The 15,868-nt window shown below is 32.8% G+C and overlaps 1 protein-coding gene across 1 annotated transcript; it reads right to left on the reverse strand.

Annotated features, from left to right (window-relative positions):
• Positions 1-1,613: 1,613 nt before the first annotated feature.
• LOC143059458 (uncharacterized) lies at positions 1,614-12,767 on the reverse strand. Its single transcript, XM_076232959.1, has 8 exons — positions 12,612-12,767; positions 11,215-11,313; positions 9,910-10,011; positions 5,267-5,365; positions 4,954-5,052; positions 3,731-3,832; positions 2,579-2,677; positions 1,614-1,685 (listed from the first exon to the last, which is right to left on the reverse strand). Exons 3-8 carry the CDS (start codon positions 9,940-9,942, stop codon positions 1,614-1,616), a joined length of 504 nt encoding a protein of 167 aa, XP_076089074.1. The 5' UTR covers positions 9,943-10,011; positions 11,215-11,313; positions 12,612-12,767.
• Positions 12,768-15,868: the final 3,101 nt, after the last annotated feature.

Raw genomic sequence — 15,868 nt, forward strand, 5'->3', positions numbered from 1 at the left:
AATAATATAGGTCGCATTACGGTCTCCAATGAGAAAACCCATATCGCACAGCAAAGACTGATTGTCTACTTTTAACTTTACATGAGCAACAAAGGGGTGCAATCAGTAGATCAGAACCATTCCTTTTCTCAACACCTTAATTTATCACTGGATTTTGGTGGTGGGGAGAAGAACTGGTTGCGAATGTAAAGTTGTTTGTTTGATGTTTGTTGATCGCTGTTTTACCTTTCATCTTTTCTACTTTTTCGCCATGCTACTGTATTTCTCAAACTGTTGCTCCTTGGTTACTTTCAAAAAATTTATTTGAAACATGATATTTTTAAACCATATAATTGATTATACTTACCTTTCGGGAAACATTTCCATTTTGTTTCTTCTATGTCCATGCCAGCCTTTCCCATGTATATCCATATTCCATCTGTTGATTCTCGTTCTTTTGGAATTGGTTCACCGACTAGAATTTTTGCAAGACAGCTCTTGCCTGAGTAATAAGGTCCGACAAGATACACCCTATTCCAGTAGCATTTATAATAACCAAGTTTGATAACTTCCAGCATATCGGAAGCTGTCTCCAAACCAAGTCCTCTCAATTCCTTCAAGATCCTCGCCATTGAAAAAGTTGAAAATTAATTTTTATATATATAGAACACTTTCACAGAGAGACAACATCCTTAAATAAATATATTATTTTTGTTACACAATTTGGTAGCACTTAAACCATTTGAATGATGATGTATAATTGTTCTTTATTCCATAGATTAAATCGAAATTTGAAAACACTTCTTGTCATCCTTTACTTATCCTCGTTAGCAGTTGAGTTGTGGTGTGGGTTTTTTCGTTATTTGTTCCTTTTAAATTAAAAATCAATCGGATCATACATGCAAAGAAAAATCAATATCAACGGAAAGCGTTAATTATCTTTATTGTTTTACAGATATAAAATAAGTAAATCATATGGACAACGATTATAAAATTCAAGAATACACCAAGACAAAAATCAGAAACCATAAATCGACGAACAAAGGACAATCGATGTTATCATGCTATCTGCATATCGATTTTGATTCCCAAAAAACGATGAAATGTCGTATTTGATCAATAACAAGGAAAGAAAGACCGCCTTAGTGAATTACAAACGGAACATGCATGATATGTGTTAAAAGTTTTCTGTATCGGTCTTCATAATCACGACGGCCTCTTCCAAACGTTTAAAGAGATTTTTTATTTCATCTTTATAATTGATGCAACATCTTTTCTGCAAATTATAATAGACAATGCAAACAACCCTGTAATACATTGATTGGGAAAATCAAAGAAGACACGCAGACATTACTATGACCAAAACGAAAAAAAAATAATAAGTCCACAAAACGCTACACACAAATTGAAATATTGTTCAATACTGACAAAGGTAAATATTGCCCCTAACGTGAGATTAAACTTAGATCAGTAACGAATGAGACGAGATGATTTCCATGAACATTGAAGAAAGAACTTGACAAATCAGTTGTACAGATAGGCACAGTATTTACAACAACAGGTTAACTAGATGTGTTAGGAAAATTATGTGTCAGATTACAAAAAAAATACATTTCTAGCTGTTAGAAGGTTGATCAGAAATGGAGTGCCGGAGTTGCGTAACTTAGATAAAATTTACCTTCTTCTTCTTTTTCTCTTTCTTTTGCCTTAGAAAATATAAAAACATTTCAATTTGTTTATTCAATGAAATTAAATAATGGCTCGGATCTAAATCAATATCAATTAATGATGAATTTTCGAATATACCTTCAATTCAAATTTAATGTTATTGTTATTCATAATATAATTTGCATAGTCGATGTCATGCTCTTCTTCTGTGTCTTTCTTTTGCTATATTCTAGAATTTTGTCCTATGCCAAACTTGTCGTTGGAAAAAAAGGTTTAGTCGTATTTTCTTTTAATTCATTGGTTACATTATGTGACTAAGATCTTGTTAAGATGGCCGATCTTCTCAAATTTTAATCGTTCACCTTTTGGGGCTGAACAAATAATGTCCAAACATTATACGGACAACGAATTTCACACGCATTAACCATTGTTTGGCGGGAAAGGGAAGATAACTAAATTCTGCATCAAATTGGTACCATTAACGAAATAATAAAGGATAATTAAATTATGTGTTTGTCGCTGTATTTAAACACGTAAAAAATTAAAAGAGTAATTTTAAGGTCTAATCATATTGAGTTGTCTCTCTTTAATCAAAATTTACGTCTAAATCAATATTTGTGTAGTCTAATTTTTCTCGTATAACGATCATATCAAAACCAAATCAATTCAATCCACATTACGGTTTTTCACACCTATTGTCAGCTATGTTTTAACTGAAATAACAAGCTTATACATAAATAAAATGTTGTAGAAAAATTGTTGTAGAAAAAGTGTATTTTCTGAAATGTTTCCCTGTATGCGTTGTTTTGCGGCAGCTTCAGTTTCAACATAGTATTTGTAGTAGCAGATTTTAGCAATCATACTTTCTCATTGACAAATGTGTAACAATCACGCATGAATATAAAAATAAAACAGAAACTAAGGTATGTACCTGTATTAGTCCTAGCATTTCCAGCACTGTTAAATTTAGTTTTCTAGTCTCAACTGAATCACTAAACACTCTCTTAAAACTATCATATGGTGGCTCACCCTGTAACACACTACATGAATTGACATATTTCAAAGTATTCAACCTGTTGTCGTTTATGTTGAAGTTTTAATTGTAATGAGCGTTACGACGGATGTTCCAAGGGGACCATATACTGTCCAGATTTCCAGAGCATCTCAATGATTTCACGTTATAGTTTGGTTAATATTTCTCAGTCCATTGTTAACTTTGTACAATTATGTGATACAGTTGACAGCCGATCTTTAATTTTTGTTAGTCTTTGGTAAAACAAAAAATGTTGATAATGTTTTCTTGTCGTGTTATAAATTTTTCCTCAAAGTTTTATTACTCTTCTGTGTTTTTTCCTGTAATTTAATTTGTTTTCCCATGAATCTTATAATTTTCAATATTTCGTTTCAAAGTATGCTTTATTGCTCTGACGTTTTTCGGCCTTTTCAAAGGCTTGCTGAGCCGTTAGACGTCAGAGTGCATCAGAGCTATTTCTTTTTTTTTTCACGCATATGTAATTTCCACTGTAACACGAAAAAAAAATATTTCTTTCTATATGATTATGTGATATTTTTTCATAGAACTTGGAACAATGGAAGCCTTTAAAGCAAATAATAAGTAGTTCGAATTCCGCAATCGGGCAATTTTTCTGACATCTGTAAGTGAAATGAAAGAACTTTGCAAGATGCTTTTTCTTTCTGTCTTTTACAATGTTTTCTATGAATTAAGTTGTATATGAGTACAAATACCAGTCGTCCTGTAGGTGTGCAAATACGTATCAATTTGAAATAACATTCCCTTTATCTCAACAAACGTGTTATCGATGAAAATGTGAAACATTTTAATAGTCACCGGCTTTAAAATACATTGTGTTTATAATGTGATATACAGTTTTATCCTTTCTGAATTTTTACTAAATATACTATACTACCAATATGTAACTTAATATAATATCAAATTAAATAATTATGCATTGTGAATATTAACATACATGTATACATATTATTAGTTTGCTTTTTGTAGATATAGATAAAAATATAGATATAGATTAAATCATCGTGTACCGTAGTAACAACAAAAACATACCGATTTATTTTTAATCCTTGGATCACTTCCGGAAGTCAACAATATTCTGAATATATCCGGATGTTTACACTCTGCAGCTAAATGTAATACAGTATCACCAAACTGGTAAATAAAAAGCTTGTGTTAGTCTTAAAATAAAAAAGGGAATATGATATCATATAAAACTTTTCTTATGATTACCAATTAAACAACTATCCACTAGAGTTCATATAATGTGAATGTAAGCCATTATTTGAAACTGTGTGGTCTTCAACAATCAATCATCCCCGACATGACAAAATATGAAACAAATGAAAAAAAAAAATTAAGGTCAAAATTTAAAACGTTCAGGTTATGAAAAACTAACACAGACATGAACTAAAGACAACCACTGAATTGTAGAATCCTAACAGACACATCTAGAATGTGGCGGGGTTACACATGTTTGGGATCGCTCAATCCTACCTTCTATCCGTGATCGTGATGTAACAGCACAACATAAGTACAAACTATAAAAAAAAACTGTTGCAAATGTCTTAACTAAATAGATCGGTATAAAGCACAAAACAACTAATGTTAAAATAAAAGAAACAAATCAACCATATAAGAACGCAACATTAAGGATAAAAAGGCATACTTATGGGAAATATCAAATAATGATATCAGTCTTCTTCTGCTTCGCACTATGAACGCCATGCGAATAAACATTCAGTACAAATGGCACAATCAGGATTAAGAACAAGTCGGCAGAATCACAGATCAGACTTGTTCCCAAAAATCTAAGACCACGAAAATATGTCAATAGTCAGTTAAGACATCTTATTATTCCAACAATTCGTGATGATGATAATGAAACTGATGCAGTGTCAATTTCAGTTGATTTCCATGTAACACTCTCAAGACAGCGACTCCTCGCAATTGGTAACAAATTTCTGCTTTAATCGTGCTTTGTAAACGCCGTAATTGGTATCTAAATGAACGTATTTATACAAAATATAGAAACTCAGGATACAAAACTCGTAGAAAAAATGAAGGTCATCAGAGAACACGATATGGTAGTGATAGCAATTTTGACAATTTTTTGTTTACAAATTACTAGTAACACGAATCTTACATGAGAAGTTGTGCTTTTTAAATAAGTTATTGTTGTATGTTGTGTTAGCTTCATGATGATGTTTGGTTCAAGTCTCGCATACCCCCATTTTAGAAGTTTAGAACACAAAATCTAGCACGAAAGATCTTACTATGTTCTTCAAATTTGAATCACTGCCTCGCTCTAATAATACTGATGTTGTGTTTAGTCTGCCACTTTCAACAGCATAAAACAATGGGGTTCTACCATACTGTAATACAAAATAATTAGAAACAAATCAATTAATTTGTATTTTTACAGTATAAACTGCATGTTTATCTACATGAGGCTGTCTTTATTTTTTTATATTTTAGAAAAATTATAAAAATGAATATTGACTGGCGGATAAAAAACGTAAAAAATATTGTTTTACTGTAGAGATTTTTAAAATACTATGATGTTACCGGGTGACACACTTTACACACCTTAGCTGCCATATTATGATCACTGTTTGCGTCTAGTAGCAATACTACGACATTTAAGTGTCCATCACCTGCAGGTCTGTGTAATGGTGACTCTCCTCTCTGGAAAATATAAAGTTAACATTATACAATCATGGCCCGTTGAAGAGGTGAATATCCAAATTTGTCAACACGAGAAGGTTATTTCATTGAGGGCGCAGTCCGAAGTGAAATAACTTTTGAGGGTTGACAATTTTTGATATTCATCGATTCTAACGGGCCACAATTGTTTTATTATACCAAACTTACAGTGGAAAGGCATTTCGAACACTTACTAGTCTATTCTAACATAACACACCTTTGAAAATACATTTGTGTTCGATTTTCTCGAATTTACAACAACAATAGAACCTTTTTGTCAAATATTGATGGCCCTGAAAAGGACCGTTTAGAAGAATATCATCGGCTGCTGGCACTCTCAACTCTATTTATGTCCAATGCCATATTTCCTCGTTTCGATGGTCTTCCAGTGTACGTGAACGCTGCCATTTTGTTTATTTACGTCTGTGACGTCATTTTCATGGGAGGCAACTCAAGTACAAATAAATAAACTCAAAAGGTTATTCACCGGTGAATAATAGGGTTATTCGTCCTTCCTCGCAATTGAATGTTTGTATGTACTTCGAGATTCCGCCAATTTAGACGCACCCCTTGATTGACTGCAAGGGTACAGCGGGTCCATGTACACTCCCTAGGGATTAATGGAGAAGTGTCCTTTACAATACACCTTATCGCTAAACCCGGCTTACCCGACCGCTTGAACGTTTTACACATACAACAATCACTTTTCCATTGTGGCGTCAGATATTTTGTTTTATGACGTTAAAATTTTACGGGAACCTATGTGATTTTCAGTAATGGCGGACAAATAGCGATAAGGTGTATATTATCCCACCACTAGAACAATCCCCACCCAACACCGCCCAAGGGAGCGTGTAGGACACCGGGAAGTCTGTTATTATGGTGGAGGAAGCCGAATTACTCGGAGAGAACCACCGGGCCACTCGGTGGAAACAGACAAACCAGAGAGATATCAGAAGATTGATCTCCATGTCAAAGTAGGGGACAACTTTGAACAACCGAGGCCCCCAAAGTACCCATTCTAGTTTAAACTCCGGTCTGGGTACCAGAGATGTATGTGAGAGGTTGAAAATTACCCTTCTGATGTACTGATATTTTTAGCTCCCCAAGTGAGAATCGAACTCAGGACCTTCAGCACTATAGCCATCGGTCTTAACCACTACACCACGTACTCACATGAATGAAAATTAACTGATTTATTCCATGTCACGTGATTACGTTTCAACAAATAGAATTGTTTGAAATATACGTAAGGTATAATGATAAATGATGTTTTGTTATGACTGTTATATATTGATAGTTAATTTGTATAACAGACCTAAAAACAAACGAAAAAAAGAAAAGATCCTTGTCCTTGTTTTTTTTATATACATATATATATATATAATCAATTAAAAATCTGAATGGAATTTTTTTTTCTTTAGATTGTTCATTTAACATTGGTAAGATTTCATTCAAAAACTATGAAAAAAGTACAAAGATTTTATAAGATTTTCAAAAAGTGCTTTTTTTAACTGTGTGTAACAAAATTACGAAAAGAAAAGTAGAGGTTAATGGACAAAACTGTACTTATCACATCGTGAATAAAACTACAGGATTCCGAGTGTCTGACAAAAATTCAAAAACAAGAGTAGCATACATCAATAAGCTGAGTTTTTATTTAGTTGTTCTATTTCAACCCATCACTGCAATTACTTCATGCTCCCATCATACAAACAGATATTAAGTCATCTTTTAAACCAGGTATGCGTCAATTTATCAATCAATAAATACATTCAATAAGACATGTATTCATCAAATGGAAAAGAGTCAGAGAATTGAAACATGGTATGTATCAAAGAGACAACAAACCGATCAAAAAGCAAAAAACAGCCCAAGGCTACTAATGTGTCTTCAACGCAGCAAGAAAATACCGCTTCCGTTGACCCTTAAATAATAATGCATGCTAGTTTATCAAAATGGACGCCGCAGTAAATTCCGAAAACAAAACAACTGGAGCAGTAACAAGATGATTTAAACTTTGTTTGGCAAAGGATATTAAAACAACGACAATTAATTAACCTAACAGAAATTAATAAAGCTTCAACAATTAATAACAAACCACACACCGTATAAGAAAAACACCAATAATTGATATATTTAAATTGTTTCGTTAAATATTTTTATTTTGTAAGGTTTATAAGGTAGATGAAAGGGAATTTGAGTTCTGCGTAATATTCAAAAATGTATGTTCAAATACGACTTCAATGAAAATCGGGATTACGTCACTGAAAGACAAACACATCAAAGAAGGTCAACTTGGACATGTGTCTTTACGAAATAGATAATTAAAAGACATTTAGAGGTCAACATTATCATTCGATTAACTTTTTGGATTATCTTTCAAATCTGTCAGTTTTAGAATTTTTGTCAGATGATCAAAATCCTCACAGTTTATTCCTGTAGTTTCAACAACAATTTTGCCCATTTACCACACTTATCTTTTCATGATTTTATTACATATGGTTTAAAATTCTTAAAAAAATCATTGTTATTTGTTCATAGATTTTGAAAGAAAAAACATGCCAATGTTAAATGCATGATAAATCTGGAGAGACCCATTTTCCACTAAACTTTCAAAAGGTTTTCTCTCAATAAACAAAGACACGGATCTTTAATTTTTTTCTGCTTTTTAAGTTCCGTTATATATATAATATTTTAATATGGCGTTCATCTTTAGCTTTGGGTACAAGTCCATGTTTTAATTCGAAAAGAACATGGGCTGCACGTGATTGACGTCACAATTGAAATTGCAACGTCAGAAGAATTTTGAACAACACCAGAGATCAAAATGGACACTGTTTGGTGTTGCTCGCTCGGAAATTTAATAAAAACATTCTTAAAGTAAGTTTAAATGTTTCTCTTCTTTTTTTATTGATAAACTGTTTTTCTATAACGTTTTTGTTCATCAAATCAAAATTGCGACATTTCGAGCGTCTACTATAGGTCCGCTTCGAAGTACAAAAGTTCAAAATATTTCTATTAGAATCGAAATAATTATATCATGCCATGCTCTATGCTCATTTTAACATGGGTAGGCATTATATTTGTAAACATTTAATACCTCGCTAACTCTCGGTATAAAAATATTAACAAATATAATGCCTACCCATGTTAAAATGAGCATAGAGCATGGCATGCAAGAATTATTTCTTAATCAATTTAAAACAATCTTTCAAACAATCTTGTTATTTTGAAACAGAACGAACATCCTTGAATAATTATGTTGAGCTTGTTTCGGTAACTGTAGACATTCTTTAATACGGTATAACCTGTTATTTATTTTATGTTTTAATTATATAGCACACCGGTTTCTTAGTCCTTTTCTTGTACAGGTTTGTATTGTTTTCCTAATCTACTGATTGAAGTGAGGGGGAAATTGAGAGCGGGGAAGGTTGAAAGCACAAAAAAATGGTTAAACCCAATTGCCTATTCAAGTTGCTATCATAAGGCAGGTATCTCGAGAGTAGTTGCCGTATGCTATAATTCATAAGATATTTAAAGATCAGGGTGTTGAATGCAGATCTGTAATTGTTTCTTATTTATTAATTCACGAATCAAATAGGTTTTTTTTAAAGGTCTAACACAGTTAACAGACCCGGTAAAAAGGATAACATAAATTGTTAAGATCACATATATCTCCTTTTCAAAGTAAAATCAGAACACGGAAAACCTAAACTCAAATTATTTGTTTATTGGTAAATCTACAAGAACACCATGTACAATTAAAAAAAAACAAAAACTATTCCTTCTTTAAAGACTGCTTACAGTTACAGAGAACGATCCAAAGTATTTATAAGCCTCCTCAAAGGGATTATAATTATCTGCTTACTTGGCCGTTTTTATAGTGATTATTTGATTACCAGACCAAATATTTCATGATTATTTGGTTATTTGATAATTTAGAACTGTATTTTTGATTATTTGATAACTTGTATAGAAAAATAATTAATGATTATGTGATTATATTGACACAATAATTGTGGTTATATGATTACTTGGACACCCCCAAAGGAGGGCCTCATTTACACAGGTTATATGAAATCATCAATCATGCAAAATAACATCGTGTATTGTTTATGAAGACGATTTTACACAGATATTGTGTAATGCCCAGACCAAACTACGTCATCTTAATTTAGGAATAACCAAATAAATATTTGAGGATAGCAGATATATTTTCATGATTTTCGAATATGATGTGTTATAATTTTATTTCTTATGCATCTTTAAGCTGTACAAATTATGTGAATTTGCATGTAATGCGAGGTCAACAATTCAGATGTTTGGAATGACTGAGCGCATATTGCTAGCAGCACTAACTACTGATATTAAAATCATACTTTAGCTAGTGAGGAGGACCCATGAAAGGGTAACTGCAATGGTATGCAAGTTGCAAAGAAAGCTCTTTTCAGCAAAAAAATATGTGCACGAACATCGAGAAAATCAATGCTTGAACAAGTTATATTTATTAAGTTGTCACATACCCAATTTTTATTATTTGGATTACCGCCTCCCATAAGTAGTAATTCTGTTGTTTTCAAGTGTCCTCTTTCAGCAGCTAAATGTAATGGAGAGCTTTTTGTATGCTGTAATAAAAATAATTATGCCTTTTTTTGTGAAACTTTGTGAAAGATCTAATGAAAAAGCTTGCTTTTCAACTCAGAAAACATTTGAAAATATTGTAAAAATCCAAAATGACATCGCTTATGGAAATGTCCTTTTGAAAAGTGATCACAAATGACTGGAACTTATTATTTTACTACCACAAACGAAAGCGACATTCGAAAAAAAATATCATTGACTAGGTCTTTCTGTTTGCTTTTAAATCGTGCGTTTTACTCGATCTATTCATTTTATAATTTCATAGATCATGAAAATAGGGGATAAGTACTTTTTCATCGAGTTTCATATGTGAGAACCAATCAGCACAAGGGACATAGTAGCCAGTTTGAATATACTGTTCAAAATAGGTACAAACATAATTTCAATTTTGGATTTCAGAAACATATTCAAAATTGCATTCGTATTACAATAGATAAGTACACGAAACTTTTGGTTAATCATTTTTCCAATGTTTTTCAGAACGTGGTGATGCCTTAGGATCAGATAAGAGTCGATAATTAATCCGCTTTTGCGTGATGTTTAATAACTTGATATAAATTATCAACGTATTTTATAGGAGTAACATGATGGGTGTCACATGTGGAGCATGACATACTTACCATTCTGGAACACCTGAGATCATACCCAGATTTTTAAGAGGTTATGTTGCTCAGATTTTAGGTTTTTTTTTATACTAGGTTTTGTGTACTATTGTTTATCTGTTGTTTTTTTTTACCTCTTTTAGCCATGGGGATTGTCAGTTGATTTTTTACTTATGAGTGTGAGTGTCCCTTCGGTATCTGTCGCCTTTCTTCCAGAAACTGTTGTTTCATCTGAAATCCCTAAAGTGTCCAAATGATTCGTCTTATTAACAAAAATACTTTTCAAAAAATTGCTACCTAAAAGTAATTACCTTTTAACTAATCAATTGCGCTTTAAAGAGTATACCCTAAAATCAAAATATTGATTCGTAACGAACTTTTTTTTTATCCCATTCGGGAGAAATATTTATTCTCCGTCCTTATTTTAGGAACTGCCACAATGCAATACGGTATGTTGTTATCTAATTACCATGACTATTTGATGTAAGATATGCATTTTACTAGCTATGGTAAAATATTTTTGGCATTGGACATGGTTTAATTGACAATGCCATTTTTATCGTTGTACAACAAATAATAACAGACCCTGGCCTTTAGATTGCAATCAATGCCTCGATCCAATAGGAGCTGGACTATTTCCGTGTATCCCTCAGCAGCGGCTATATGTATAGGATAGTCTCCATCCTGAAATGCAAGGCTAAAATTTAACCTTTATCGATCGACATATAGATTTTGTAGCTGTGTCAATAAATAAATTTAATAATTTTCGTTGCCTTTTCCACTGATTGGTAAATTAAGAAAACAGAATTTAGAAATATTAAAACCCCTTCGGCTAAAATAAATGAGTGCTTCTGTTCATATTACATTTTAGAATTTTTGCAAATGAACTTGATTTGAAGCTCTAAATAATAACACTTCTAGAACTAGTAGAATTCAAATCATAAACTATATTTTGAAAGAATTTCGGTTGGATGTTATAAAGACAGTAGCTTTCAAAGAATGCTAAACATTAGAGAGATTGAATGCATAATTTGTTTTTTTGAAAAATCGCTTAATTGATTTATGACTATCGAATAGCGGTTTACTTCTGTTGTCTTTATTTATCATCGAACTATTATTTCTCATAATCAACACTACGGGTGTCACTAGTGAAGCAGGAACTGTTCATAGTTCTTGATCACTTCAGTTTACCCCAGGTATGTGAATATGTGTTGCTCGATCTTTAGTTTTGTGTTTAATTTTTTGGGTAAAGTGTTTTGTGGACTGTTCCTCTGTCGTCTTCTATTCGGTCCTTTAACTTGTTGTATTTGATTTCTCCATTGGCAATTTCGCACCTATATAGTTAATATATCGGAGTATAAAAAAAAATTGATTGACTCCAATTGGAATTGCAAAATTTCACTCAAAGAATAAAAATACGCTATTTGTGAAATTGAACGCCTCTGCTTGTCACTGGGAAGAACTTCTTGAGAATTTATTAAAATGTAATTGAATAACAGAATTTTACTTGGAATAAACACTTTTTTTGGGGTAAATTCGTGATAACTTAAAATGGTATCGACGTGACTGTTGAACGGAAAAGAGTACGTATTTCTCAAAAGATGGAGTTAGCAAGTTTTGGTAGGTGTAGGTAAGCGCAAAAAAATCTACAATATATTAGTATCAGACATGCCTTGTAGAATACTCCCACCTGGATTTAACCTGGATAACTGCTGCGATCTTTATCTTGAAATATTTTTAGCAGGTTCCTAATTAAACTTCATAAATTAGTACTTAAACTATAAACTGTGCGCTTAGAAAGGATAATATATTTAATCCTTTTAGTAAACAATGGTATTTAAATTGTTTCAAATACTGTTACACGTTGAAAGTTAAAATACTGCTATCAATCATCTCTCATGTAGGATTAAACGTCTTTCCATTCAATTTCATGTACAAGGTACTTCAATTTTCTCTCGCGTTTGTAACATATATAACGTTACCTGTGTTTGGCAGTTTATATCAGCTCCGTATTTTAAACACCGAATGACACTTTGCAGTCTTCCGTCTTTTACAGCCCGAAAAAGTTCCTATGAGATAACAAACTGTAGTCACCAATCACTTTTAAATAGTATAGAAGTACAGACATTCGTAATATAACAAATCCTCTGTAAAAAAAGGTATGTTAAAACAAAGTAGATCTTGTCCATTATAAGTTCTTTTATATTTTTGTCATTTGTAACGGTTTTGTGAATCACAATTAAAAAGCGTAAAACAGGAAACTAGTTGTAATTGTATAACAAACCTTTGGAAAAATTGTATCAAATAATGCAGTCTGGTGTTACGTACCTGGTATTTTAAAAGAAATAACATTATTTTTAATCATGTTCATATACATCCTTTCAAAGTAAAGCTAGTATGTAATGCAACAGAGTTTACCAGACGCTTTTGAAGAACACAAGAAGGAAATATTTCTACGATTCGTTATACTTTTTGATTTTCAAACTCAGGCGGTCAAATATATCTGCCCCTTTGTGTAGTGTGTAGCTTTAAACACGTGATAGATACCAGGGTTTTGTTTTTATAACATAAGACGCGCGTTTCGTCTACAAAAGACTCATCAGGGACGCTTAAATACAAAAAAGTTAAAAAGGCCAAATAAAGTACGAAGTTGAAGAGCATTGAGGACCAAAATTCCTGAAAGTTTTGCCAAATACAGCTAAGGTAATCTATTCCTGAGGTAGAAAAGCCTAAGTATTTCATAAAATTTAAAAGATGCAACATCAAAAAGAAATACAAAAAGGCAAATATTCTTTCTTAAACATAAAGGGTGTAAAAGTTAACTTATTTAGCTATCTTAAATTTTGGAACAGTAAAAACTCAATACATTCTTAATATTCACGTTTAATTAAGGACACTTACCTCGTTACGTTGTTCCATGTTACCTGTAAAGTATCTTCAACCAAGCTATTATTTGAAAATCCAAAGTTTTAGAGACCAATGTGGACATTTACTCAACTTCTGTACGGCTCTATACCACACGCCCTTGAAACAGGATGTTTCACCATGTTTGTTATTCCTTTAAGAGTAATAATGTATCAAGTGTTTTATGTAAATTTGGTTGAAACTGAAGAGGAAGTTTTATTATCATCAGAGTGAAACCAAATATATATATATATATATATATATATCACAAAATGCGATATGTACTAGCAAGAACGTTGAATTTAATGTTTTAAAAGAAAACAATAAATTTATAACGGCTTCAGATTCTCAGATCCGGACATCCTGGCATTTAAATTTTTCAAGGGGTGATGGTAATGGGAATCCTCCAGATTTGTCATCTATTTGAAGGTGATTACTGATTATTTATATTGCCGATTATTTTTTAGAATCTTAGAATCCTTTTTGTATTAGCATATAAATAAGAAGAAGACTTAATTAGATTTATTTTTTCCTTTTTATTAAAGGATAAAATTTATTTAAAAGTCATTGTTTTATTCTTTTGAATAAGTTTTAATTTTCAAAAATCATTTAAAAACTATATATGCATTTAATGGGCACATTCTTCTTACATATCTAAACATAACATCCTCTGTTAAACATAGAGGGAAAACAGTACTATTACATTTTCCCAGCATTAGGTTGGCCTTTTGGTGTATTCAAGGCAGATGAAGGATGTCAACTTAGGCGCGCTGTGATTGGACGTAAGAGTACAATATATTATATGTATATATATATATATATATATACAACTCATCTAGAAACATCAACCCAACAATGTTAGATCTGTAAATTTGCTTTCGCAAATTTTTGGTTCTTCCCTAGCCGGGATTCGAACCCATGCTACTGTGATATCGTGACACCAATTCGCCTGCACTGCAGCCGTCCCGCTAGACCACACGACCACCTGGGCTCTCAAAAAAGAGCTTTCGGTGGGCATGTGTTACCTTTCCACGTCAGTTTTAATCTAGCGGCGTACTACAGTACATGATATATAAGGCATGAAGATGTTATTGTTACAGATCAGCTAAATTATCTATAGTAAAGGATCCTACAAATTAATGTAAGATACAGTCACAGAAAATAATTATATTAATAAGTTATTAATATAATTATTTTCTGTGACTGTATCTTACATTAATTTGTAGGATCCTTTACTATAGATAATTTAGCTGATCTGTAACAATAACATCTTCATGCCTTATATATCATGTACTGTAGTACGCCGCTAGATTAAAACTGACGTGGAAAGGTAACACATGCCCACCGAAAGCTCTTTTTTGAGAGCCCAGGTGGTCGTGTGGTCTAGCGGGACGGCTGCAGTGCAGGCGAATTGGTGTCACGATATCACAGTAGCATGGGTTCGAATCCCGGCGAGGGAAGAACCAAAAATTTGCGAAAGCAAATTTACAGATCTAACATTGTTGGGTTGATGTTTCTAGATGAGTTGTATATACATTATGTACACAGCCATGTATCACCATCATTGATGGCGATCCGATGGATACATCTGTTGTAGGGTTGTCACTGACTCAGACGTACTTATGAATATAATTATTTTCTGTGACTGTATCTTACATTAATTTGTAGGATCCTTTACTATAGATAATTTAGCTGATCTGTAACAATAACATCTTCATGCCCTATATATCATGTACTGTAGTACGCCGCTAGATTAAAACTGACGTGGAAAGGTAACACATGCCCACCGAAAGCTCTTTTTTGAGAGCCCAGGTGGTCGTGTGGTCTAGCGGGACGGCTGCAGTGCAGGCGAATTGGTGTCACGATATCACAGTAGCATGGGTTCGAATCCCGGCGAGGGAAGAACCAAAAATTTGCGAAAGCAAATTTACAGATCTAACATTGTTGGGTTGATGTTTCTAGATGAGTTGTATATACATTATGTACACAGCCATGTATCACCATCATTGATGGCGATCCGATGGATACATCTGTTGTAGGGTTGTCACTGACTCAGACGTACTTATGAATATAATTATTTTCTGTGACTGTATCTTACATTAATTTGTAGGATCCTTTACTATAGATAATTTAGCTGATCTGTAACAATAACATCTTCATGCCTTATATATCATGTACTGTAGTACGCCGCTAGATTAAAACTGACGTGGAAAGGTAACACATGCCCACCGAAAGCTCTTTTTTGAGAGCCCAGGTGGTCGTGTGGTCTAGCGGGACGGCTGCAGTGCAGGCGAATTGGTGTCACGATATCACAGTAGCATGGGTTCGAATCCCG

Source organism: Mytilus galloprovincialis, chromosome 14, assembly GCF_965363235.1.
Source record: "Mytilus galloprovincialis chromosome 14, xbMytGall1.hap1.1, whole genome shotgun sequence".
Classification (NCBI taxonomy): Eukaryota; Metazoa; Mollusca; class Bivalvia; order Mytilida; family Mytilidae; genus Mytilus; species Mytilus galloprovincialis.